Source organism: Xiphophorus couchianus, chromosome 13 (assembly GCF_001444195.1).
Source record: "Xiphophorus couchianus chromosome 13, X_couchianus-1.0, whole genome shotgun sequence".
In the NCBI taxonomy this organism is placed as follows: domain Eukaryota; kingdom Metazoa; phylum Chordata; class Actinopteri; order Cyprinodontiformes; family Poeciliidae; genus Xiphophorus; species Xiphophorus couchianus.
This window is the reverse complement of record NC_040240.1, coordinates 30,116,953-30,144,218: the sequence shown is the minus strand read 5'-3', so window position 1 is coordinate 30,144,218 and position 27,266 is coordinate 30,116,953. Positions and strand designations below refer to the sequence as shown.

The window sequence follows — 27,266 nt, the reverse complement described above, 5'->3', positions numbered from 1 at the left end:
TCAAACATGTAAAAACAACTTTAATTTGTTCAGTCTGTGCAATTAGTAGTAGAGCAGTCAATGTAAAATAAATAAAGAAACTGAAACTGACAACAACAATAGGTTGACAACTTTGGTTAAACATGTAACAAATAAACAGCAACAAACCTTTCAAATGGTTCAGAAATGCAACCACGAATTCTAAATATAATGTAAAATAAATAATAAAGCACGAGACCACAAAGCATTGAATTAAACAGAATATATCTGCCCTTATTGATCAGGCACAGAATGCTTTTCAATATAATGACAGATACAGATATTCATTTTAGATCGGTGCATTCCTAGTTTTACTTGTAAAAGCTTGTCGATTGTCCTATCAAAAACCAATTTGGAATGAAACTGTGACCACAGAAATAGGAACCAAATGGAATCTTGAGATAATAAAAGATTCCTAACGTTAACGGTTTACCTACCTTCTGCCCGGCTGGACCCGCTAACCCTGCAGCACCGGCCCTGCCTGCTTCGCCCTAAACACAAAAATCAAATACATTTTTAAAGCATATTCTAAAAGCTTGTACTTTTTTTTTTTAACCAGGATTTAAAAGCGGTCTACATCTTACTTTGTCCCCTTTGTCACCAGTTAGACCATCAATACCAGGAACACCACCTGTGCCCTGCGGAACGAAAACGGATGTGTATTTATTACCAGACCACAACTTTTTAAGCCTCGGAGTGAATAATAACAAAATAAGGCCTCCATATCTCCAGGTCCACACCTTCTCTCCCTTTTGTCCAGGAGAACCTGTTAACCCTATAGAGCCTCTATCACCCTGGAAACAGAAAATAACAGTTCAGACAGATCGTTCAGTCAGACACAGGCATGCAGACCAAGGCGAACCGTCGGGAACTCGACCTGCTAGTATCACAGGCAACTGAAGAAGTTAGAAACACGTACATGAGGTAAACAGATCACACAGGAGAACGGGGAGTAAAACACACAAAGTCACACGAAGACAAACAAAACACTTTTGAGTAAAGGTTGGACGGCCAGAATGTGTTGAAAAGCTTGACCGAGACCCACTGTGGTCTGGTCACACGTGCGAACCCAAGACTCAAGGAACAATGGCTCTCCATTGTCCTCGCAGAGATGCATTGTGGGATTGCTCGCTGATGTCACCTTCTGCTCCAGAGGAATTTCAAAAAGCGAAACCGGGTGAGAGTTAATGGCTCCCAAATTACACGGTACACCATGCGTCTTACCACGCCGCAAGACTTCCCTCTGCTCCATAAACCGCTTTACAAGTCACAGAAGGTTGCCCTTTAATTATTTCAGGCTCATATTAACATACAGCACTTATTTTAATCGCCGAGATTCAAAGACGTGAGCAACAGGACGTCATCTGCAGCAGGGAATCACCTGCTGCAGGTGGCTGCAGGTCCAATTGGAGGCAATCAAAGTGAAGCCAATTCACTTTCAAACCCGAGTTAATAAACATGAAAAACTGTGCGCCTCTGACGCTCGCACGTCAGAGGCGCCGCATGTCATGAGTTTAATTTTTGATTTTTCTTTCCCCTTTCTTTTCTTTTTTTAGAAAAGTTTGCAGAAGCAAATTGCAACGTTCTCGTAGAAAAAAAGCGAAGACAGATGGTGAAGCAGAATGTAACGAATAAGCGCATTAAAATTTGATTTAATGCACTGTTGTCAAAGCAGTAAAGTTTTCCCAACAGGAAGGACGGATAAAAACGGGAATCAAAAGATATGTTTCTTTTCCCGCAGCAAGTTAACTTTTATGTGATATAAAGTAGAGCAGAATTGTGAAATTGATCAAAGTTTTTCTTCTTTTTTTGTTCCCCCAGAGGAATCTGAACATGTGCAGTTTTGCTCATCAGCTCCAACTCTGTCAAATATGATGCAGAGCATCTGTAGAAAATCTCAATGGGATTTAGGTCTGGGCTTTGACTAGGCCAGGGCTCCAGTAGGTTTTCTGGACCTTCCACAATGGCTCTTAATAGCCTCAACCAAAAATGAAGAAGAAACAGTTAATGTTTTTAAACACAGATATAATAACAAATTCCATTTGTTAACCATTTTGTTTTTTCGTTGTTTTTTTTTCTAAAACACAGCACAAAAACAAAAATCTTATCAAATATTTTGTGTCTAGCTTTTAATGCAAATCTCTTAGTGCACTTAAAATAAGACAAAACCAACTTACAAATAACTTTTCAGCAAGATATAGGAGTTTAAATCTATACTATGATGAAAAGAGTTGTAGTTATAACAAAGGAAAATATCTTATCAAAATCAGGGACTAAATTTCCTACTTTGTATAATCATTTTAGTCTCAATGCTATCAGGGATGTTTCAGACACATGCTGTTCTATTTATGTTTTATATATTTTGTACTAAATCTTGTTTTTATGAGGAGTTTAATGTTTAATGTCTATTTAGAAGCTGATTGCACCATGGCAATAAATGTCATTTAAATGGAGCTGTAATTTTCTGTCAACTTCACAGTAATGCAGCATTTGGTCTATCACATAAAATTCCATTGAAAGACATTGAAGTTTGTTTCTGTTGTTTCTTTACATGGGACATATGTATATATAAAAATACACATACACACACTAAAACACTAAAAAGCATGTCAGGAAGAGCTGGTAGAAAAAATAGATATTGGGAAGTTTTTGTCCACATGCATTTTAAATATGTAAAACTCAGACATACACATACAGTATATGTGTTAGAATAAAACCCATGCTCAGTCTGCATGCCAGACCAGTTCACTTACCTTCTCCCCTCTGTCACCTCTGACAGAGGATAGTTTGCCCTGCAAATAATTAATCGATAAGGATCAATTATTATCGAGGCTGAAAGAGAAGAGGAACAGTTGGAAGGCATGCAGTGTGGAACAACTTCAATTTGCCCTACATTTTTCAGGACAGCAACACGAATCTGAAGCTGTCATTTTATCGAACGATATCACTTCAAGTCTAGCTGTTTTGTTTTCATTTGAAAAAATACATAAATGCAGAAGTGAAAGTGCACACTTTTAAATTTTCATACAGATTCTCCTCTTTCCCCTTTGATGCCCGGCGGCCCGATGGCACCCTTAGGGCCAAAGTCACCCTGAAAAAGGTAGGCACATTCACACCGTAAGCAGCTGAATGGACATAATGACGCCTGTTGTTGTGTCTCACATCAGACTATGATACTGCGGCGAGAGATGACCTTGTCACCCTTTAGACCAGGAAGACCGCGCACTCCAACGGCTCCCTGTGGGGAATAAAAACGCTGCGGTCTTCTGAAAACTTTCAAATAAAGGATTCCCTCTTAAGCATGGCGACTACAGACGGAGATAAAGCGGGGCGTTGCGTTACCTTGGCCCCCGGAGGGCAGGAGCAGTTTGCCTGAGGACCTCTTTGCTGCTCTGCACTAGTAGGTGTCGGTGTGGGGATCCACACAGGGGGGGCCTCGGTCACAACCTTTTTAGGGCACTGAAAGGATAGAATTGATTACAGTTTGTGGCAACTTATACCTAGACACTGAATGTTGTCAGTAGCAAGTTGATGCTTCTGCACAGGAAGCATCAGCTTCTTTTCTACAATATTTTGGAAATCAAGTGGTTTTGGATGTTGTTCCATATCTACAACAATTGTATCTTTCAAACTAACAGCTCTTTCACAGTGGTGCCCCCAAGGTGGGAACAAGGGGGCCATAGGCCCCTCTTTAAAGATCTTGGCACCGGACCTCCAGGTCACAGAAAGGTATACAGACTCATTTTCTCCAATCAGGACATAAAAATAAAACCTAATAAATGAATAAAGACATTTATGAAATTCAACATAAAATACAAAAATGCTTACATGAGGTGTCACAATCTGGTGTGTCGGGGTACAGTTAAATGGTAATTTTCAAATGACTTTTATAAAATTAAATAAACTTCTGATAGAATGGAAAGTAATGCTGATTTTGTTTTCATTTTAAGGAATTGGTTATGAAAAGATTATGACCACAGACGGGCACTTGTTTATGTTCAGGAACCTGATATGATTTCTGGGCACGGCTTTTAATACCGGACAAACCCCCAGGTAATGTATTGCATCACTCATCAGCATTATTAAATTAATTACAAATTGGGGGGTTTGAGAACAATCGCTTAACTTTTTTTGAAGTTCAAAGGATTTCTCAAACATGCATGAAAGGATGGATGGCCATTATACCATGATGTGAAGCTCCCTTTAAAACAGAATCCCTACAATAGTGACCCAGTGTGAGTTTACAGGGAGTTCTACTCACCGGCCCGGTGGGCAGATCACAGCAGGTTTCCAGTTCTGCTTGTTTGGAATCACAGTAAATCATCATCCTTTGGAGGTCAAACTGCTCAAACACACACAAACCGTTAATCGGATCAACCTTTAGGAAACAGAAAGCCTGCAGCGAACTAAGAGTTTATAAATAGAGGTGGGTACGCACGTCTATGGGAACGCTGTCATACAGTCTCTTGCCAATCACCGTCTTCCCCTGAATGTCTATGTCTTCCCGGTCTTCGATTGGCAGAGTCTGGATGTGTTTGCAGTCCAGGTACAGGGCGACAGACTTTGCCTCCACGCTGAGGCCGATCTTGTGCCAGTTGCGGTCGAAAAGGTTGTCGACTTCGGGATTCTTGAACACAGCTCTGACGGCGTCTTTCGTCAACCCAACTGCGTTGTACTCCACGGCTTTGTTCTCACCGTCCAGACGGATGGACACCTGGAAGGTACAAGGAAAGAAACGGTAGTTCAAACAGAATCAGCAACAGGTTTCTCAAGGCCTGATTTCTATCCCTCTAAATTGGGTAAAGTCATTGTACGTTGAGATGTTATATTAAACTTGGTGGACCAACCTGTGGAATTCCATATTTGTCAAAAATCTGCCAGAGGTACCAGTCTTCCCGTCTTGAAGTTTTTCTGAATTTGAAGGTTGTCACAAAGGCGTATTCATCTGGTAAACCCTGAGCAAACACATCCCTGCAAAATAAAGCAATACAGTTAATACTTTCCTTTGGGCATACTGTATACTGCCTATTAGATTTCTATGTGTAAAAACCCACAGTGTACACTGTGTTTACAGTAAGAAAGCAGAAGATTCTCTCTGCTTCAAGTTCTCACTGACTACAGTTAGAAGCTTAATTTGAATTTCCAGAAAAAACTAAATAGTAAGTCATATTTTGCATACAGATTAGCTTTACTACCCTTTAGCATTTTATATCTAGTGTTGCTTCATTTGAGAAAAATATCAGAATCATTATTGGAGACAGTCTTTGTGCTTAGCCATTCTTGAGATGCCATCTTGTTGCCTGCTGTTATCTGTAGCTGCGTCTCCACTTGCCATCTAATCGCGCAATTTGACATTTTGAAAATAAATGTAATTAACGGAAACATGCCAATTTCAAAAGAACTCTCATTTGAGGATAAGTTTTAGTGCTAGAATGAGGTGGTTATGTGGCCATAATAAAATTTGCTTATTTGGCAAAATTGCAATGAAAATCACTAAATCAACAAGAAGGCGACAGGAAGTATGTTTTTTCTACATTAGCGGGATATTGACAACGTTTTGTGCACATTTGCTATGGAAACGCAGCTTGTGTGCAACATAAAGCTTAGCTGGTTACAAACTGGTCGTTTAGGTCAGTAGCTGTCATAGCATCTTCATTTTGTTGGACCCAACAAATCGTTTTTGCAAATTTTTTGTGATAAAAACTTTGCAGTATCTCAAACAAGTTTTCTTCCAGCACATCTAGCTACAGAGCTCAGGAAGAATCTCTACTAAACACATAATCTCTATCAATGGTAGTTTGTGTAGTTCTTCAAATATGTCTAATTCTTACTAGAGAGCTGCACAACACTTCTTGACCTCTAAATAAAAGAAGCAAGCACAAAAATGTCAACAAAAGAGCATTATAAATGGTTTGCAATTCATGTAATTCATAAGAGTTAATGGTTTCATACATGGACAGCTCTTATGGCCAAGATAGTTAAGAGTCTTTCAAAATAAAAGTCTAACAAATACCAAGCACTACAAAAACTACCACATCAAAGTGTGGTGCATATAGTGAGACTTTTGTTTTGAAGATCTCACCATGGGTCAAACAATAACTAACTCTTTCAGGTGACACAATTTATGAACCACTGTTTTCTTTTCCTACTTTTGCAAAACAGGAGAAGCCAGTATGTTGAATATTTCTTAATAAAAACATCTGAAGCTGAGAGACATAAAAACAATCTGCCTGTCCTTCATCAGTTAGTCTTCCAGTGTGATGTTTTCTCTAGTTTTGACAGAAATCTGAAGCGCACTGATTAGTGCGGGCGGAGCTCACTCACTCTGTTTGCTGGACTATTGGCATCGTCCCGAGACGAACATATGAACTCTGGCCTTCGTCGACTCTGGTCCCCAGGATGTCTTTCACGTTGAAGTACTCCATCAGGTCAAACCCTGCAGCATCACAATCACATCATCCAGTTGGACTCAAGGCATTCTTCCAAATCTCACACACACATCCACAAATTTGTGTCATTTGTACCTTTAGGAAAAAACCTGCACTGACTTTCATCTTCAACCATCCAGATTCAGATTAACGACACATACTTACATTTTAAGGCTGTTTTAAAGCTCACCCAAAAAAAGCACATAATTTGAAATCATCATTCTGTTCACTCCACAGTTTAATGCCGATAACTCTAAAGAATATTCAAATATTAACAAAGCTTGTAAATTACACATGGATGCTTGAAGATGTGAATTGTTACAACAATCATGCATTGGGAACATATTCTGATTTATAAGTGAGAATTAATTTGTAAATGTAATAAAAAATTTATTTAATGTATTATTTTTTGCAAAGTTCACTCACATATAACTTGGTTTTAGCTGTGACTGAATTGTTATTTTGCATGCTTGAAGGTCATTTTTGAGGGAGATCATTCGAAAAGTAAACTATAATCAGGTTCAAACAGCACAAATTTGACTTTTTGCATAATAAACCGCGATTTAGTTTCTTTAGTTTCTACATTTTGAATCTGTGTGAATCTTAACTTAAATCATTTCTGAATTCCAGAAGGAAAACGTCTGTTCAATGCTTTGCACATTATTTGCAGTGTTGTTATATGTACAATATATTTAAATTTTATAGTGTTACTTTGAAGAAAAACTTTATTAGTTGCACCATGATATCCCACCGTTTTAATAAGCCTAATAGGTTTTTAACTTAACCAATATGTCAACAGTTGTTTTATTCACATTTCCCCATATTTCTGAGAGAATGTGACAAATAGAGCATTATCAAGGAGGACTGTGTAATATGCACAACTTTTACATTTATTAAAGCTTTTATTTTCAAAAATATTTCAATAGTTTTAGCCATTTTATACAGTATCTAATATATGCAATATGAGGCTTCATTATTCAAAAACACTGTCCCAGTACATTAGAAAATGCTTTGCTCCCCTTACAGTCTTGACAAGGGAAGTCCTAAAGAGATAGGAAAACCCAGAAACACCCCCCCCCCCCCCCCCACACACACACACACACTCCAATGAACACAAACATCTCCTGAGTATTGAGGCTGAGTTACAATTTTGGATTTGTCAGTGTTTAGTGTTTGAACTGGGTCAGAACCACCACACCCTGCAGCTACTGTGTTTGTGGCCTGTTTTTCGGGGCGGGGGAGAGTGGGGGAGCTGAAATCACCGCTTCAGCAGCCGAACAGCTGGAAAATCGAGCCGTTTGTTGTGGAGCTGCGATGTTTGTTGGGTTTGCTGCCAGAAAGAAAAATAGCCAATACCCGCTGCTGGCCAGGCCCTCTGCGCGTCTGCGTTACTCTTCGTGATTTCGAGCGGAGCAACCGCAGCCCACATTTAGGCGGCTTGGAAAAGGCCACTCCCTTGAAAAGCAAACAAATGCCGTAGCCATGGAGATGCCAACGATCGGAGGGGTTTCACTTGCGCTCGGCCGCCGGGTTTTGCAGCGCAGTGAGCGCTCATAGCAGGTGGCCGTGTAGTGTAAAGCGAGTGAGAACAGCGAGACATTAGCTGCTCTGGGTGATGGGGGCGGAAAGGCTGGACGTATTCCTGCAGAGCTTGGTGATGGGACACAAGGCTTCCAGAGGGATTATTTACACCCTGGTGGGGCTAGCAACAGTAAAGCATGTTCAAAACAAAGACCTGAAGGAATCAAGCAGACCAGATTCTGCCAGATTCATACACTCTTCTAGATCTATGATGATTACCATGTTAGAATATTTAATGGGAACATTTCTCACATCTGTTTGTGGGAAATATCCCTTTACTTTGATCTGAGGAGTTCAGTGTTGTGACAAATGGGTGGAACCCTTAAAGATTGCTTCTGTTCTTGCTCATCTCACACACTTAGATGTTTCAGACAAAAATTGGCAAGAGAACCTGAGTAAATACGAAAGGCAGTTTTTTTTTTAAGCATATGATTTTGCCTAGATCAAGCTGGCCTTGTGAAAATATGATTGCACCGCTTGTTAAATTACTTAATAACTAAGTTCAGTTCCGCAAGCCACATCCAAGGATAATTACTGGACCTGAAGATTTAATCATCTAAAGCGAACGTGACTGACAAAAATAGGCTACGAGGTCACAAAGAGCAGCATGTCTTCCCCTAACTCACAGATATTCAACATATGAGAAACAGACAGAGTTACAAAGGCATTTTTAAAACTTTAGAACTCCAGGGAGCCACATTAGCTGTGTTTCCATTAACCACAGAATTGCGTAAAATATATTTAACAAAACTGCAATGGGAACCCTTTTTTCACATCACACGAGTCGTGATCAACAGCCGGATGTTACTTCTGGCAAAAACAACAAAGAAGACGGTAGGAAGTAGAAATTGATGATGGTTTGTTTTTGTCTTTTTTTTGTCAGACAATGTGCATCTGGCTCCACCAGAGCTCTCACAGTATGACATTCATTCATTCACAAAACGTTGTGCGTCATTCCAACGTGTTGAGTCTATAGCTCTTCTGTAAAATCGCCGACCAGTTTCCTCAAAACGCTGCATACGTACCCGCTCTCAAGTAGGCGGGCCTTGTTGCTCCAACGCCTGAGTAAGACGCTGACATCTTCTCTGATGGCTGATAGATGATGAGCAATAGCACCGCGACTGAATTATCAATATATCTCATGTAACTGTTTACATCTTTCGGCTTGATAGCAGTTGCTGTTGCAAAAAACAACTGATTCTTTTTTGTGATTATTTTAAAAAGTGCAACATACATAAATTAAAAACTATATAAGTTAATCTATATGTAAATGTACCAGTGTTTATCAGTAGTCAATGTTTTTGATGTAAAGGAAAAAAAAGTCCTACTCAGTTTATCTTTGTTTGAAAATTAGACATATAAGTGTGACAAGAAAATAGGAATTATTAAACTGACTCAAGGTCTCCACTTTATGCTGTTCCTCAACATTGCACTGGTAAACATTTTAACTTTATGTTGTTATTATTACCAAGTATGCTGGAGTACGAAGCATCTTGGAGTCAGAAGTGAAACCTGCTAAAACATTATTACTGGCTTTGTTTTGATAAAAATATTTCTAGTTTGAACAGCTAATCTTGCCATGTGCAGCTCATTTTTACAGGGTCAAAGGTGAGGGGTTAGAGTTCACTAGTTTAAACTGACCTTAACCTCTGAAGTCAAAATAGAGGCAACCAATATTAAGCAGGCTGTTGAACCTGAACAGTTAAATTCTCAAGGACATTTTGTTATTATACATTGCAAAGGTATTCAAACAGTTGAATTTTCCATTTTAGGGTTGGAGTTGGGGTTTGTGATTGATGATGCAATGTGTATGTGACTGACCAGGACGAACATTTTATGAATAAAACTGTTTTTGTACTTTAATGTAATACAATAAATAATGTAATGTTATTTCTACTGGCTAAATGACATGTACTCAGTATCAGTATTGGCAATATGAGCAATGTATTTACACAGTATCGGATCAATTCTAAAATATGCAGAATTTCCCACCTCTTGTTTCCAGGTGTGTAAATAACTGTTTTCTTGCAGTCACATTTTTGCAGGTTGTCAGTTGCTAAACAAACGCATGCAGCTGAGAATTCTTCCTGCTTTTTTTTTTTCTTCTTTTAATTCTGTCACCACACCGGTGCAGCGCACATTTGCTCAGCGTAGCGTTATGGTGGCTCTGAAGCTCACAGCTGTAATTTGGACTGGCAGCTGACAAGAGTATATAATCAGCCCCCCAAAAAAAGCTATTTTGGACCGCCGAGAACAACCAACGGGGCGATCTGTGGCGGGAGCCAGATGAGTTCACGGACTGGGAAAAGGCGAACACACACACACACACACACACACCCGCATGCACACACTCCTTTGATTGGAGCAGATGGCAGCACTTGTGCGGGAGACGGGGAGCTCACAGAGACTAACGCTCCGGCTCGGTATCCTGAGGGGTCAGACGGGCCTGTCTGACTGAAACCACAGGTCTGCTGGCTGTCAAGTCCTAATCAGTAGGAAATGTCTTCACATGTATGACACACTGGAAGGAGCGCCGTCTGTGTAACTGGAAGGGGGGAGAGCTGCCAAAACACTGTTTGTCTGGTACAACTCTGTATGTTATGTGTCTGCATAGCCACAACCCCGAAAAGAAGCACTTTGCTCACGCAGCTCCGACAGTGCAGGCTTTGTAGTTTTGTCAAGGAGCCGCGGCAGAAAAAGACGGACGGGAAAATCCCGGACGTCTTTGTCCTCTCGGACGGCCTCAAACCTCAGGCTGAGTTTGATACCATCCTGTCCCCAGAGGGAGCCACATGAAGGTTTCGGCTCCCAGTGTGACGAAGCTGTCTGCGCTGCACTGCACTGTGGGTACGAGAAATCAAAATCTTCTCTTTGCTTTTCTTAGCTATGAGTATCGAAACGGCCTTGGAAAAGATGAGAAAAGCAGTGAAGAATGAAGCAGCTTCCATTTGTCCCATTTTGTCAGGTCACAACTACAACTTTGGGTTTACTTTTTATGAAATAAATAAAGACTGATCACGATAGGTTTTCACAAATAAAAACCAGCAGCGTGCGTTTGTGTTCCACTGAGTTACTGCTTTGTTAAAATACATTTACAAACCTAGACACTGAAATGAATGGGGTGCCGTTTGTAAAGTTTTACAGACAAAATGAACAACTTTGGAGGTTTTCTAGCCTGAAATTTAAAAAAATAATTGTTCATCATGTTCAAATACATTTATAATTTTTTACAAACTAAATGTTAGTTTTGAGGCAAATATTTCACCTACAAACCAAATATTTTGCTCTGAAGCAAATATTTAGTTTGCAATTTAACTTGATTACTTTATTGTTTCCTTAGGCTGGAAATAAGTGTTTACTTAGTAATTAAATGTTCAGTTTGTAAAAGAAACATTTTTTCCCGCTAATTTTAATTCTGAGCTAAATATTTAGCTAACAAACTAAAGCACTTGAATACAGCTAGTTCACAACCAAATATTTAGTTGGAAACTAAATGTTTAGTTTCCAACTAAATTTTAATTAAATATTTACGTTGTAAACTAACTTGTTTAGTTTGTTAACTAACAAGTTAGTTTAGGCAGGAAAATAAGTATTTCCTTTGGAACTAAATATTTACTTAAAGTAAAGTTGGTCTACTGAATAAAATACCAAAAAATATATCAGTTTTATGACAAAATTCCATTGCCGTGTCCGGCCTCTTGCTGCATTTCCATTTAGTCCATGTTCTATTCCTGCTGGATCCTGTTCAGGGACACAGAGCGCTGGCTCTGGCATTCAAAGTGCAAAAGGTGAGGTAAATCTAAAAGTAAATCAGAGAGGGAAATTAACTGACAATACAGGATTTGGAGACCATTCAGGAAGTTGGAGTAGCAGGTGAAAACAGACTTTAGCTGGTAGAACATGTAAACTCTGTCGAAAAAAGAACCAGGCAGGGATTTAAACTCAGTGTCTTCTTGCGGTGAGAAAATCCAGGTTTCTTTCTGATTCTGAGTGTGAGTCCGATGTTTTAACTGGAATGCCATTGATTAATCAAACTGTACATAATGAGCCATTTGGTTTGTGCTGCTGGAAGCTAAAGGTAGAATAATTACAAATGTCTGCTGTGTATATTGAAAAACGTGTCTGCTTTAACCTCAGGAAACTAAAGATTTTCTCGTCCAATATCTTCGCAGGAGCAAAGCTGAAATTAAAGATCTCAGAGGAGTTGGTAAATGGATGAAAAAGGGGCCGCTTCCAGAACATTGTACCGAGCGCCACATCTACCATACTTGTCAAAACAGCGATTTATCAACAAAAAAAAAGTTTGCTGTAATTCTTTTTGCATCCAAGCGGAAAAGCAAAACCACATAATTAGCACTCACCCAGTGGCAAGAATGTGAGAATGTGACCGAGAGTGCAAAGTGATTCTGTCCTTCCTGATCATGAGCCCAAATCATCAGCGGACTGAAACATCGCTTATACTTCGCAGAGTAGCTTCAGGGGAAACTCAAACTTTCTTTTATAAAAGTGAAAAAAACTATTTGTTTCTAACATATTACCTTCAAATGTGTCTCTATGCGGATAATTATGAGTTGGGGAACTCATTTGGGGGATTTTGGGTAGAATTAGCTACTTACAGCAAAAAAGCTACTTATTTTCTTAAGTAGGTAACACGACTGCCTTGTAACAGAGCGTGTTTCTCTGTATCTTTGATGCTTATTCATGTTGTTTCTATGACTGTTGCTGTTTCCACCCACCACCCTAACACAGGCAAGTCAGTTCAACTGGAGACCTTTAAAATGCCCATGGTAGCAATGTGTTTGGTTGGCAACTTGTTCAAGATGCACACTCTCTGCACCTCTTGATCAGGACAACACAATCCCATCTTTGGCAAGTCCACACTGATCTAGATTTAGAAAACTAGCAAAATGTCTTAGCCGATATTGAGGATAGACGAGTCAATCGAATGCATCAACATCTGAGGAACACTGCTCCCAGGTCTCTGACGTCTTCAACCTTGTTCTTGGATGTAGCATGTGTCCAAACTAGTCGTGCCTGTGCATCTGTTTTTTCTCTTAAGATGATGAATGTGGGTAGGAGACAGACAGGAACTCCAATCCCCCAGAAGACCCTCTTGTGAAAACATCAGACATTTCAGGATAAGCACTATTCAAGACCTCTGAGAACAACCTGAAACACTCAAGTCTCTGGCTGCATGAAATAAAACCATCAACTGCCTTTTGTCTGACGTGCTTTAGTTGGAAATAGAGTGGCTAAAGCAATTGCAGTTCCTGTTCCTGATTGACTGACAGATGCTTGCACAGACCTGCTTGAATGATTTCCCTTCGTCTCACTGTTCTGCAGATAAAAACTGGAAAATAGCCAATTAGTGGAGCATCAACATTAAGGTCTAAAGAAGATGTCAACGCCAGCATTGTTAGCAGATGTAACGGAACACAGAACCTCCAAAGCACTTGGTAAGCACCTGGGCACTACAGCCAGAACTCTGAAGGACCACGGTAGGGAGGGCTCACTACCATCCCACCTGGTGAAGTCAGTCCTGAGAGGTCTAGAGGGAAGGTTGGCCATCAGACCCCAGAGAAACCCCTGAAGTCCAAAGCCAGTCCAGCACACCTCAAGGAGCTACATACCACCATACTGGATTTCCTAAGCCATTGCCTTTCTAAGCCACTTGATTCTCATCTCCCCATCTGGACTTTCTCCCATTGACTTGGATTCCTTTGGCAGAATTTCAACTGAGCCAGACAGTATACAGAAGGAGGAGTTGTGAATGATGACTTATGCGCTGTTTTAGAATTGTAATGTGCCTGTAGTTTTAGCAATGGCAGCAGAGGAAGTGAATGAAGCCGTTCAGTCCATGTCGGCCACGCTTCCAAATGTTGAATTAACATTAAAAGACAACTGGCTCAGCTCAGCACTTCTCTCTTTCCAGTGGAGGATGGTTGTCTACAGTTTCCGGTAAAATTTGTAGCGTCAAACTGATGCATTACATAGATTATGGGGAAACGTTAGCGACTGGGTCAAGTTTAAAACTTCAACAAAGGTCACGCTTCCAGGAAGCTATCGTTTCTCAATAGCCGAGAACCCAGACCCTCTGGACGAAGTGAACCATAGAAAGAAAGTAAGTACAAGTAAAATCTAATACAGTATAATGAAATGATAATCTGGTCTCATAAACACAATATCTCACCAATAAGCAGTATTTCATGCTTTCTTTAGAAGTATTCAGTACAGCCAGATGTCTTTTTAGGAAAGAAGCTGTTTGAAAAGACAGATCAAGGGGATTTATGATGATTACTTTGGTGTTGATGTGTGTACCAGTTTCATTTATGAAAATAGTAACAAAAAGGAACATTATCTCACAGAAGTCTGTGAAACCGTCATAAAAAGGACCGACTTCTAGCTATGCCTGGTGAAAACCACGCACTAAAGCCTGGAGTGGATTGACAAAAATAAAATGTCCTGTGACCAATACAGCAAGTACTACTCAACATACTTCACAGTCAATATTCACTTTTACTTAAGACTCTATTCGTTGAGATTTCAGCATTTGAAGTCATCTGGTTTGTTAGGAAAACATCACACCTACTTATAAAAGTGAGTAAGCACACAGAAGGAATGGTAGACCAGTCAGGAACATGTATGTTGACTCAATTTGAAAACACCTAAAATCTCTAGAACCAGATGGCACAATTGATGGAATGAACAGTAATAATGTTGTCAGGGAGTCAAAACATCAAAGTCACCAAATGTCTTGGTCGGCATTACTATAGCTTGAATACATTTGATAGAGGTTGTTGTTTTAGTTGGACTGGGATGATAGATTGACTATAGTATTATCTGTATGCCTCACGTGTCAATCACAGCCTCATGTGATCTGTATCAAACATGGCAACCATGCAGGTAATCCTGGCTAATGCTACGGCCAGAGACCTCAAATTTTCAGACACTCCAATCAGCCCCTGATAATAGATTGTTATATTGTTATATCACAGCACCATTTAAGCCTTCTGCTGCTCAGTCTAGACATGCCAACGTCTTCTATACCAAAGATTTTTCTTTGGTATAGATTTTTCTTCTGGGGGCCTGCACTACTTTTTTCAATCAGAAATAATCTTCTCATCAAGTGGTGAGTCTGGCTTAATATAAAGCTCAGAAAAAGTTGTACTAAACTACAGCGACTCTCTGACTAAAATGCTTAACAATTTGATTGATTGATTGATTGATTGAGTTGCTGGTAAATTAAAAGCTATTGCCGTTGTTTGTTCAATAAAAACAATAAATGATGATGCAAGTAAGATATAGTGAATTATTTGCACAAGAAATTACACACACAAAAGAAATACTTGATCAGATTTGGTGCTTTTGCAGTGCAACCCCCCAGCCCCCACCCACACACCCACCCACACACACACACACCTAATTTCTAGTTATATATATATATATATATAGCATTACATTTCATTTGCAAATACCACTGTGCTTTTGGGAGCTAAACTCTTCTACCAGCTTGATATTTTTGAAAAGCAGTCAGGTGCTGGCAATGGCTTCATATTGCCAGATGTATATCTCCTTCATAGATAATAAAAAAAAAGCCATACATTTCCTGTTACCATGAATTTACCATTTTGATGCTGAAGCAGTTTTGAAAATCCTTTTGATAAATATTCATGAAGAGCAAATAGATGAAAACCAAGATCTGCACAGAACATTGGTCGAAACACATGCATTCAAAAAAATACAAATGTGATCTGCCAAGGTGGGCTGACACAAATCCACATCACTTTGTTTTGCAAATGCATACTTTTTTTTTTAAACTTTTTTTTTGATGGCAGTTTTAAACGAGACAGAAAATGAATGTGCCAGAGAGGTAACACCTTCCAAGTCATGAATAAAAGCAATTTACTCTCCAATCAGATAGCAAAAGGGGGAAAATTGCAAGAGCTGACTGCATCTATGCATAAAAGAAATGCATTTTTTTTCTCTCTAAACGCATAAAAAAAGAAAGCCCAAGGTGGGAGTGCAGGAAATGTTTTGAAAAATGAAGAGTTGACTCTGAGGTTGACTTATGCTGCCAGCCGTCCTTGTTGCCGCTGGGAAAGCAGCAGTTTGCACATACCTGGAACCTCTTCAAGACCATAACTGGTGCTGTTGGGCTTGAAGCGATCAGGTTGAACCTTCATCTTTGGACACAGGACATCTGGGAAGAAAAGACAAGTGTCAGGCGAAATGTGTCTTTCATGTTGCCTTACATACAGAATTTATCATGCTCAACTTGAACTGTCTGCTATTTCGGTTAAAACTGTATGTAAATTTATGTAACCAATAGAAATGGGCAAATCGCTCCAAAATATCAATAATCGGTATCAACTCTGAATTGATATTACAGAGTTGATAGACTCAATCTTCTACTAGAAATATAAATAGTAGCTTCCATCTTCTAGTGGAAGTATCGATAGTATAAATATCAATCTTATACTAGATCGATAGGTGTATTAATCTAGTATAAGATCTATACCAGTATTGATCTTATGCATTACTTTAATTTTAGATTGCCTCTTGAAATTCTGTTTTATTTTTCATATTGTAGTTCATCAATAGTACCTCCAAAAAGATTTTGTCTCGCTTTGCTCTCAAATGAGAATTTCTTCGCAGTTTACTTAAGAAAAATACACACAAATCATGTTAACATGTTATTAAAGTACCTATAAACTTTGCTCAAATTCTAACATTGGACAAACCACCTCAAAACACCTAAAGGTCAGAAGTTTTATAATATATCAAACTTAAATATCGGTATCGGTATTGGTGATACAGGCCCTGTATTTATGTGGTATTGAATCGATAAAATATGAAGTACCGCGCAACTATAATGACTAACAAAAAGTAGGGTGTGAGTATGAAATTGAGCAAAAACTATCATGTACGTTTGGGAATGAAAATATAAAAATCTTCAGTTAATTTGTATCCAAGCACCTTTCTTTTGATTCTCCTCCATGAAATCCAGCTCGACTGACTCAATCCATTAGTAACAGGTGGTTAGTAAGCAACGCCTCAGCAGTCTGTCAGAGGTTGTTAGTGAACAAAGAGCGTCATGAAGACAAAGGAACACAGCAGACAGGTTAGACCAAAGTTTGTTCATTATGCCTGAAATTTGCATTCGACTGCTGACTCAGCATTGGCCCAAAACTGCTGGTTTATTTTTTAGCCTGAGTGGACTGTATTGATTGGAGAATTTGAAAAATCCCATATGAATGACTGCATATGGATTGAAAACAAAAAACACTTTTCAGACTTTTAATAATTGAAAGAAAACTATCTGACTTTCCTTCTAATGTAAAAATATGCTCTCCTGATTGGATGAAATCCCAATAAAATAAACTGAAATGGGACCAAGGGGTGTAAATACTTTTGCAGGCAATATAAGACTAATGGTAAACATACAGTATGTCTTTATATTTGTAAATAAATATTTATATCTTCTGGATAGATGCAAACTACATCTCGTTGCTTGTACTTGTGACAGTGCAATGACAATAAAGTTGAATTCTATTCTATTCTAAGTTTAGGTTGTTTGTTCTTTTGAAGACAGCCACCTACAAAGTTCCTGCGTGCTGAAACACAGTAGCAGACGTCCAAGGCGTGGCCCGGGGCCACTTGCGATGGCCCCTTGAAATGTTTCTGTGTGGCCCTTGTTCACAATTCAAAAAACGGCACACATCTATTTCGCCAGGGTGTTAATCGTAACACACTTGAAACAAATCAAAGTGAAATTTTCTTTGATAAAAAAGAGGCAGATACATTCAAATAATCCTAAAAAGTAAACTTAATTAGCAACACAAATGATTAATCTTTTTTTTTTCTCCGAAGAGTTTTTGCGGCGCTAGTGGCTCGTATTTTTTGTACAGTAGGCAGACAGGAAGGAGGGTGAGGAGAGGGGGGAAGACATGGTCGTCGGGACCGGGAGTTGAACCCGCGACGTCCGCGTTGAGGACTAAGGCCTCCAAACGTGGGGCGTGCTAACCCACTGCGCCACCACAGCACGCCCCACGATTCATCTTTTAATGTTAACATTTTCTGTTAACATTAAAAGATTTTTATTTTAATTTGATAGCACTTAGCACCACTAACATCCAGTAACTTTTACTTGAAAGTAGAATCAGGCACACCTATAGAGTAAACAAATAAGAACTTTAAAAAAAGTAACTTATTGCATGTTCTTGTAGCCTACCATACATCTAAAATGATTTAAAGATACTTTCTGTATAGAAATTAATTAAGGTTTTGTGCATTATTATTTATTATTTTTGCACTTTTTATAACAAAAGAAACATAATTTGGCAAAAGGTTTGGACCCCCCAGCTGTTGTAACTGCTGTCAGACTGTTTAAGTAGGAATGATATAAGCGCTAGGAGTGGTGTGTGAGCTGAACAGAGCTGGTGCAGACACACTTCCCTCTCTCGCTCAGTTTCCTGTTTGATGTCCAGACGCAGACCTGGTTGAGAAAAAGGGCAGCTGTGTCGGTGGGGAGGACGGGGGGGTGAAATGGGGTGTGGTGGGTTCTACTTCCACACTGGAAACAGCGAGTTTCATATTTCCACACACGTATATTTTAGCAGCGGTGGCGACAGGGAAAGGAAACACCTTTGGGTTAAGTTGTTTTTGGCAGAAGAAATCCTTCTATTGGAGTAGAGAGTTTTTTGAGACTGGAATTATATATTGTTTTATGAATTGGCCTGTGGATACATTTAATTTTGTTCAAAAAGCCTAGAAGCCAAGAACATTTAAAATGAAGAAGTAGCAAAGAATCTGGTATAGTACATGCAATTAGAAGATGTAGATTTCTTCTTTTTTTTTCTTAAGTGCCATCCAAAAAAATTGCAAATAAAAACAAAAATATAGAGCACTCCACACCAAAGCAATACAGGAAGTATGACACACAGGTCTTTGCTTGCTAATCAACTAGGCTTTGAAAATATTCATGGTATTCTAGTAAACTCTCTTATCAGCAGAGTATGGAAAGACAAAAAAGCCAATATCTGTGTGTTGTGCAGTACCTAATCTAATGCCATAGCCTTTACATATCCTATAAGACTCTATGCTAAATATGCCACCAGACACTTAGGAAGCGTCACCTGGTATTGAGAGTTAGCAATGTAAGTAGTGAGTAGATAACATTTTAATTATTTATACTTTCTACATTTGCAGAAGATATTCAGTTCTTCTATAAAGAGCCAGCAAAATTTGTTATTCTGTTATGCTAGTTATGAAGAGTGTGCATAAAGAGTGGTCTAACTCGTTAATGTTTTTATTTATTATAATTTACCACCTTATTCCCAGTGAATGCATTCATATTTATGAGGATCATCTGCAGAGATCATATCTGGTGGGCCATCTGGACCAAAACGGTGTGGGCCAAATTTCTGTCCCGGTCCATACCCATCTCAATCTAACGTGGTACAAGCGTCCAAATGAAATTCTCCTTTCCATAATTAATAACTGAAAAACTCGTGTTTGCTCCCTTGACCACAAATCATAAATATTCTCTGCGGCTGAACTGAAACACTCCAGCTTTCCTGCCGTTACAAGCATCTGCAAAATATGTGCCATGAAAACCTGCCATTTTCTAGAATCACAGCTCCAAAAAGTCTCCGTGTCATAAAAAGCTCTGGAGGTTGATTCTGAGGACAATTTGGCTTGTTGTGTTTTTGCAACGTACAAAAACTAAGAGGGTACCCGACGTGAAAACCCGAGCAGCTGGTTTATCCGTTTGGCATCTCAATTTCTAAAAGTTACTTTACAAACATTTGATGCCGGACTGAAGGCTGCCACTGTATTCAAGTCAAAATGTCACGTCTACCTGAAGTTTTCTAAGCGACAATGGAAGGCCTACCAAAGTATATGTGTTTATAATGCCAGCGCCAGCAGGTAGACCAAGAATGGCCACTCTCTGGATAAAGTGACTTGCGTCACACTTCCTTAAAGATGATGTTGCTTGCACAGCTCTGAATCTTAAAATGCTAAATAACAGAGCAACTCCCTGCAGCTGTGGTACTGAAGGTATAATTTGGGGATGTGAGGGGGAGCTATATTTGAAGCAATGTAAAACCTGCCTTTGCCTTACCATTACCATCCTACAGCCAATATTTTCCCTTTCTCTTTTTGCTGCCGCAGGTTTCGATAAGCTTCTAATTATTTGTGCCCTTTGATCGTTTCGTCTAAACACTCTCAGAACGTGAGTTTTTTCCACTCAAGGTCACACTTCCAAACTTACCAGCTTAAGACCTCAAATGCTCTAAAGAGTCACTGGAGGACAAACAATGTCCGTTTTTAAACGTATAGATTAAAAGGCGAATACGTTTCACGTCTATCCAAGTATTGGGCGCCGGGCCAACGTGAAACATTGGAGCTGTAATTTTCTGGGTGAAAATAACTGGCACTGCCCAGTGAACCACTCGCACTGACCACGGATGTACATGGAGGTCCATTTGCAGCAATTTCTTAAATTGGACAAAACAAGTTTAAGCTTTTTTTCTTTCTCACTAAATGCAGCCTTTGGTTTTTTCAAGGTTTTCTACATCAAAATATACAACCTACATTTCTCGTCAAAAAGAGAAAATGTACTGACTTAACACAAAGTCGGAGGTAATTGGCTTTCAAATAAAGATTCAAGATTCAAACCTTTAAAACCTGCAGGAGTGTAAAAACCAGCCACTATATTTTAAGAACTAATTCTTTGCAGGGAAGTTTTTTTACATTTACCTAGTCAAAATGAACAACGTATTGTCTTTCTTGTTTGTGGTCTTGGAGTTATCAGGTTAATTTCTTCCTATTTACTCTTAATTTAGCAATAAGAAAACAGAATGCAGTAACAAAATTTCAACAAAAGTAGGTTTGTACCAATTAAAACAACACCAACAAACCATCTCTGAAACCACTGTAACTTTTGAATAATAATATTCAAAGAGAAGTTAGTTATTTACAGCAAATAAGGAAAAGATTAGGATTCTTGACGTGAGGCTCTGGTAGAAGGTTATAAGCAGTAAATCTTTTAGCACCAGTAAATAACTCTTGGGGAATTCATGTAGTTTATATCCAGAGTAGCTAGCTAACAGCTAGCTTGAGAAGAACCAGTACAAAACAATTCAATCTACACAACATCACAGTGGTGGCAAAGTTACTTGTATTTACAATAAAAAATAAAAAAAATTATAAATTATCATAAATTACACGGGAAATGTAAGTAGGAGCAAGTGAGCCAAAAATGGATTTCATATGTCAAACACAAAACAGAACTTGTAAAGAGTTTCAAAGAGTTTACAAGTTCACAGAACAAATTTTGCAGGAAGATGGTTGGTGCCACACTGCCTACCACCCTTCTTCCTCCACACAGATAATAATCTACATCTTCAAAAATAAAGATGATTGTAAAAGACATCACTTGTTAATGTGTGTCCAGAGAGAACAACTATGTACAAAATTAAAGCACTTCTTTACGTTTCAATAACAATTCTTGGCTAATTTTTCACTTAGGATAGGTCTCACTGACTGTGACCAATAGTGGCGAATATTATAGCATTATATATATATATATATATATATATATATATATATATATATATATATATATATAATATTTTGGTGCAAAGTCTGGGACTACTGTTAGCGTGACCCAACCAGGTGCTCTGACTTTCCTATCCAGTCTGAGTGGGTTTTAAAGCTAAGCTGCTGAAATAAAAATAGTAGCTACACGTTGCCTCTCAGCAACCAACAATAATAATAATAAAATAAAAAATAGGCCATGCCTTTACGTCGTGAAACAAAAACAAATATGGAAAAGGAACTTAAAGAGAGAAATTCCTTGCTCCATTATACAGATGAGACAACTATTAAGCTGTTAGAGAGTGCATTTTTAACCCCAAATTAGGTGATTTATGAGAGCGTGTGAACTACTTTCTAAGCCTGTGTGCATGTGTTGAAAGAATTTTCTCAGCACAATAGTGGAAAAGCCGCTGAGGTTTTAAGAGGAGAGGCTTTCCAGCGCTGAACGCCTCTGCTCTGAGGCAGCAGTCAAGATGGCAGCGACACCACAGATATGTCTTGTTGGGAAACTATTATTTAAAACTCCCTTTTTAAAGAGTCTCCCCTCACAGGCTCCGTGTTAGACCAAAAGTTGATAACACCGGGTGCCTGAGCAACTCTCTGTAGTTGGGTGGGGTTTCGTGGTTAGGGTCGCTGCAGCGCAGTGGCTAAAGGTTAAAATAAAGGGACCAGTTGAATAAATGCGACGTTTAGCTTGAGGTTGACTCTCCATTGTGGGTTTTCAGAAGGAGGCCATGCAGCAGACAGGGTTAGTAATGTGTTTAAAAATAGTCTGATGGGTGACTTACTTTCGCACAGCCTCCTCCTCAGCCTGCCTCGGATTTTATCAATGGCGTTGAAGTCGGTCACGTGAAAGACGTGGGCATTTTTAGGCTCTGCCGCGATTTCCTCCAGCTCTTCCTTCTGAGCCTCCCCGATGCCCACGGCGAACATCCGGATGCCAGCTCTGGCGGCCGCCTTGGAAGGTTCCAGAACGTAATCCTGACTTCGGCCGTCCGTTAGCAAGATGGCCACCTTCTGAAAGCCGCTCTCAGCCGGCCTCGCGCCGTTCCGCTCCGTGAAGATGTTGGTGGTGGTGTAGCTGATAGCGTCCCCGGTCATGGTGTTCCCCCCGAGGTAGCGCATGTTACGGGCAGCTCGCTTCACGTCTTCCAGGGTCCTGTATCGCCCCAGGGTGAACTCCGGGGTCGACCTGTCACTGTAGCGAACCACTGCCACTCTCGTCTTGTCGGGCGCTACGTCAAAAGACTCCACCAAGTTGGCTACCCATTGCCTAATTTTCTCAAAATTTTCCTTTCCCACACTGTATGAGGTATCCAGAATAAACGCCAGGTCGTAGTGGACATTCTTACAACCTGCAACAGACAGAAACATGGGGATTCAGTTACTGTAGTTGGGACAGATTAAACTTCCTATCTGGGTATGAATATTTCATGCTGATGGTTTTACCTGCCCTTTGTGCATCCACTCTTTCCCGGGAAAGAGAAAAAGCCAGGACGAAGCAGACCAGGGTGATCCTAAATCCCAGTCGGAATTCCATGTGGGCCTTGTCTTGGGTCTGATTTGTTCAGATTATTACCACCATCAAGCTCTGGAAAAATCAGTGGAGACATCAGGCAATACAGCATACCCTCAAAGTATTGACAGTGCTTCACTTTTCCCACTTTTTGTTATGTTACAGCGCTATTCTAAATTCTATTAATCTCTTCTTGTAAGAAAAATATTCCATTGTGACAATGTATTGTTTTTTGATTTGAAATGTCATGTCTCATCAGTCCACAGGACTTTTTCCAAAAAGTCTCGAGGATCATCAAGATGTCTTTGTCACTTTGCTAAATTTGAAGATACAGCCTTGGAACTCTATTAAGGATGTAATTTTCCTCTTCTTGTTGAACACTGACTTTGAATGAGGCAAATGATGCCTATAGTGCTTTTGATGTTTCTCTGTGATCTTTTATATTCTTCTGGGTGCTTTATTTAAAATTACTCTTGCAGTAAATTTGGTACACTGTGCATTGCTGGGAAGGGCCATTACTGCTCCATGGGTGGATGATGATGTTACTTGGTTTCCTTGAATCTTAAAGCTGTAGAAATGACTTGGTAACCCTTTCTATAATTCTTGGTGACTGTTTTTCATCTGTTGCTGAATGTGTTTAGATCAAATCTGTCAAAGGGCAAATGCTTGTTCAAAGCATATACCTCCTGTGGAGTTGGAAGATTGTTGTAAATTAAAAAGTTTCTGTAGCCATTGGATTCACATCCCAACTATAACAAGAGCCTTGCAGAAAACCAATTTAAAATTGTATTAACACTCTGTGCATTTAAAGACACTCACCCTCCTGGCTTCATCTCATGGCAAACCTTTCCTCCAGCCCCATATATCTCTGGTATGAAGCTTGGCAGGAAATGTTCTTCATTCTCCGAACATGATAATTGAAAGCTAAGACTGAAATAAACATTTCTTTGTGAACTCTCCGTCCAGAGAAAATTGGACTGACTGAGGATGGTTGAAACTTGATGCCAAACTATGTCTTTCTATCCACCCACAAGACTAAAACAGAAGAATGAAGAGTTAGTGAGGTTTGCTGATGTTGCACAATCGGATTATTTTTAACACCCAGACAAAGACATCTGTTGGACGATGAGAGTCAATCTGGTCCCGTTTTGGTCATCAAGTAGATCTTTTTTTTTTATTATTGGGCTGGCTGTTGTGCCTTAATGACACTGACAGAATCCCAACATCTAAACACATCTCAATTCTCCACTGTAGTCCATAATTTGTAGCGTTTGCTGTTGCTGAGGATCTAACATGTGACTGACTCTAGCCTAAACATGGGCTCATCCCGACAGGAACGCTGTCTCGTTGTGGGGGGTTGTCCGGGGGAAGCTTTGGAAAGTTTGAGTTATTGGTCAAGTCGGAAAGAAGTAGTCCCCGATGAGCTGAAAAGCTTTTTACCATCTTCCACCTTGTTTCAGTACAGTAAGATATTTCCACTGAACACATTGTTTGTTCATTTATTTTCCAGAGGAAAGGCAACCAAAACTATCTGCTTGCCACAGAAATAAAAAAAGAAGAAAATATGTATTCTGTTGTTCCTTAGTACAATGCTAGTGCACTAAAAGATGCTACTGAATGTAGCCATCTTAACTTTATGGGTTGGAGGACACTATTCATGTCATAATGAGAAACTTTCTCGTTTTGACAAGCTTTATGTCTCACTAACACGAGAGCTTCTCGTCGTAACGAGATATAAAACTCGTTAAAACAAAAAGTTTTCCAGAGTGACATTTCATTAAACCAACATTAAACAAGAAAGGTCATAATAATAAAACAGCAACACCTCGAGGGATGTTTGAGTGTTGTCTTGAAAATAAAAAACGAAGTGAGAAGATAGTCAGAGGGGCACACTCTATGACTTTTTAAGAAGTCAAAATCTGAAAACGTATTTCTGCACTGAGGAGTGACAGGTAATTTAATGAGATACTGCTCCTGTATTTATTTCCTAGCTCTGGCAGATAAACATAGAGAACCCGATGGTGTAAGGTGTATAGTGGTAACCAGTACTCCACCATTCAATGGAGGTTGCCATAGAAGGGATTCCACAAGATCCATCTCTAGTGTACTTTAGACTCCTTAGGTTTGATAGATTCATGTTTTTCTCCCGTCACGTTTTACTGAACAACCGTCTATTCAGCCAAATGCTAATGTTACTTTTTCAATGTTTGCATTAATTTCACACCTGCAGATGATTGCTTCTTATCCTGCTAGCAACATTTTAACATAACCTGCATCATCCACATGAGTTGAATTTTATGGTGAACTTGATATTTGGTATTTTTAATTTCCAAGACTTCTCAAAGAACAAAACTAAGTGTCTTGTAACAGTGGTGAACATTTGTATATGTCCCCATGCATAAATGCTGATAGAAGCTGAAGCTATAGTTGCAATTTTAGCTGCAGGCCTTTTGACCTAGCCTCTCCCAGCTTTTTCTTATATTGGATTATATTAGAGGGAGAACATCTCTGAACATTTTCAAGTCTTTCTTCTTTATCAAATTTAGGTGTGGACTTTGGGCCACTTTGAGACATAAATATGATTTGACGTAAAACATTACATTGTAGCTCTGGGTTGTCCTGTTTGAAGGCGAACCTGCACTCCAGTTTCAAGTCTCTGAGATTTCTTCCATATACTTAGCCCCATTCATTTTTGTCATAAACATCTCCCATGCAGCGCTAACTGTGACAGAGCACAACATTTTCCGCATATTATTTTGCCTAAATTTCTTGCTATTATTTTAGTCCTCCTAATTTAGATTTAATGTAGTTATTTTAGTTTTTTGTCTAATTTTAGTTTATCCAATTTACTGCAAACGTATTTGGCAAAAATGTGATTTCTTGAAGGAATGTATTTTTGAAGGATTTTTATATCTTTTAGGGAAATAAGTTGTTTATATTGAGATAACATATTTATCCTCAGATAGAAGTGAATTAAAGGAACATTTTTTACCGTACTCAGATGATGGTTTGTTGTTTTCAACAACTTTATTTGGATTTGCTCTTTTGGTGAAGCTTAAAAAGTCATAATAACGCTATTTTTTATGTATTTATTACAAATATTAGATGTAAATTATTGCAACTCATTTTGTCCACATTTAGATTTGGTTAGGTTTCATCTCCGTTGTTAGTTGAGAAAAAATTTCTATCATTTTTGACAACACAGTTTTAGTTCTTTGGTTTGTTTTTGTTCTCTTTTTCTTACATAAACAACATAAAATTTTATTTCTGTCTCATCTGACCAGTGCATTGACATGTCTCGCGTGCCCTGCATTCATTTTCACAAACGACTGAAATTCTTACAAATTCTGGTTTTCTCTGTACCGTCTTTTCTTTTGCAACTCTTCCGTGAAGGCCAGATTTGTTGTGTGGACAAGGAGTAGTTGTTTGTTCCTCTGTTAATACTCTGCTTAAATTACACACATGTAGCTGATTAGGTGACCAGGCAATTTGTTTCACAGGATTTTAGTCAGAGCTGCCAGAGAAAAGAGGATTTAAAGCAAATTTATGCCACACTTTTCAGATATCTTACCCAATTTTCTACTTAGCATTAGTTTACAACATACAGTGGAAACAAAAGGTTCAGGGGTTTTGTGGTGACGATGTGACAAAAGGTCAAAAGGGCCACAATTCTGTTTTGGTAGCACTATGCTAATGCTCCAAGGTTTTAAAAGACCACAGAATTACTTAGAATGGAGTATTAAGCAAAATGGGGTATAGAGAGGGAGGGGGAGAGGGGATTGCCATAGTACCCTACTGTCTATGACTGTGCCTATGTTAGAAGGCGGAATAGTGAAGGCATTATGAACTTTTGGGAAAGCAAAGGCTTTCAGTCTCCAGATACTAATTTTCTTATCTGATTCCACTTAGGGTTATTTCTGTTTCTTGCTTTCCCTGTTGCTATTTATGAGCAGATTAGGTATGTGAGCTGAACTGCTCCAAACATCCCGAGTTAGGATGAATGTTAAAATCTGGAAAATGAACTCTGGACAGATGTCAGTAAAGAAGGAGAAGAAAATGCAGCATTCGTGCTTTCCACCATGCTGCCCTCCATGTGCTCTCTGGGAAAAGTGATCATTCTT

The 27,266-nt window shown here is 39.1% G+C and overlaps 1 protein-coding gene across 3 annotated transcripts in view; it reads right to left on the bottom strand.

Annotated features, from left to right (window-relative positions):
* col22a1 (collagen, type XXII, alpha 1) overlaps nucleotides 1-27,266 on the bottom strand; it is an 80,604-nt gene that overhangs the window by 51,414 nt on the left and 1,924 nt on the right. Inside the window, exons 2-15 of one of the 3 annotated variants that reach the window (XM_028036126.1) lie at nucleotides 23,079-23,220; nucleotides 22,418-22,984; nucleotides 16,147-16,227; nucleotides 6,343-6,454; nucleotides 4,866-4,989; nucleotides 4,457-4,732; nucleotides 4,280-4,360; nucleotides 3,361-3,477; nucleotides 3,212-3,256; nucleotides 3,047-3,109; nucleotides 2,772-2,810; nucleotides 759-812; nucleotides 603-656; nucleotides 456-509 (exon numbers count right to left, since the gene is read on the bottom strand). In XM_028036126.1, the coding sequence (XP_027891927.1) occupies nucleotides 456-509; nucleotides 603-656; nucleotides 759-812; nucleotides 2,772-2,810; nucleotides 3,047-3,109; nucleotides 3,212-3,256; nucleotides 3,361-3,477; nucleotides 4,280-4,360; nucleotides 4,457-4,732; nucleotides 4,866-4,989; nucleotides 6,343-6,454; nucleotides 16,147-16,227; nucleotides 22,418-22,984; nucleotides 23,079-23,169 (1,758 nt within the window). In that variant the 5' untranslated portion in view covers nucleotides 23,170-23,220. The remainder of the gene's footprint in view (nucleotides 1-455; nucleotides 510-602; nucleotides 657-758; nucleotides 813-2,771; nucleotides 2,811-3,046; nucleotides 3,110-3,211; nucleotides 3,257-3,360; nucleotides 3,478-4,279; nucleotides 4,361-4,456; nucleotides 4,733-4,865; nucleotides 4,990-6,342; nucleotides 6,455-16,146; nucleotides 16,228-22,417; nucleotides 22,985-23,078; nucleotides 23,221-27,266) is intronic. The other 2 variants (XM_028036127.1, XM_028036128.1) reach the window with 2 other exon arrangements.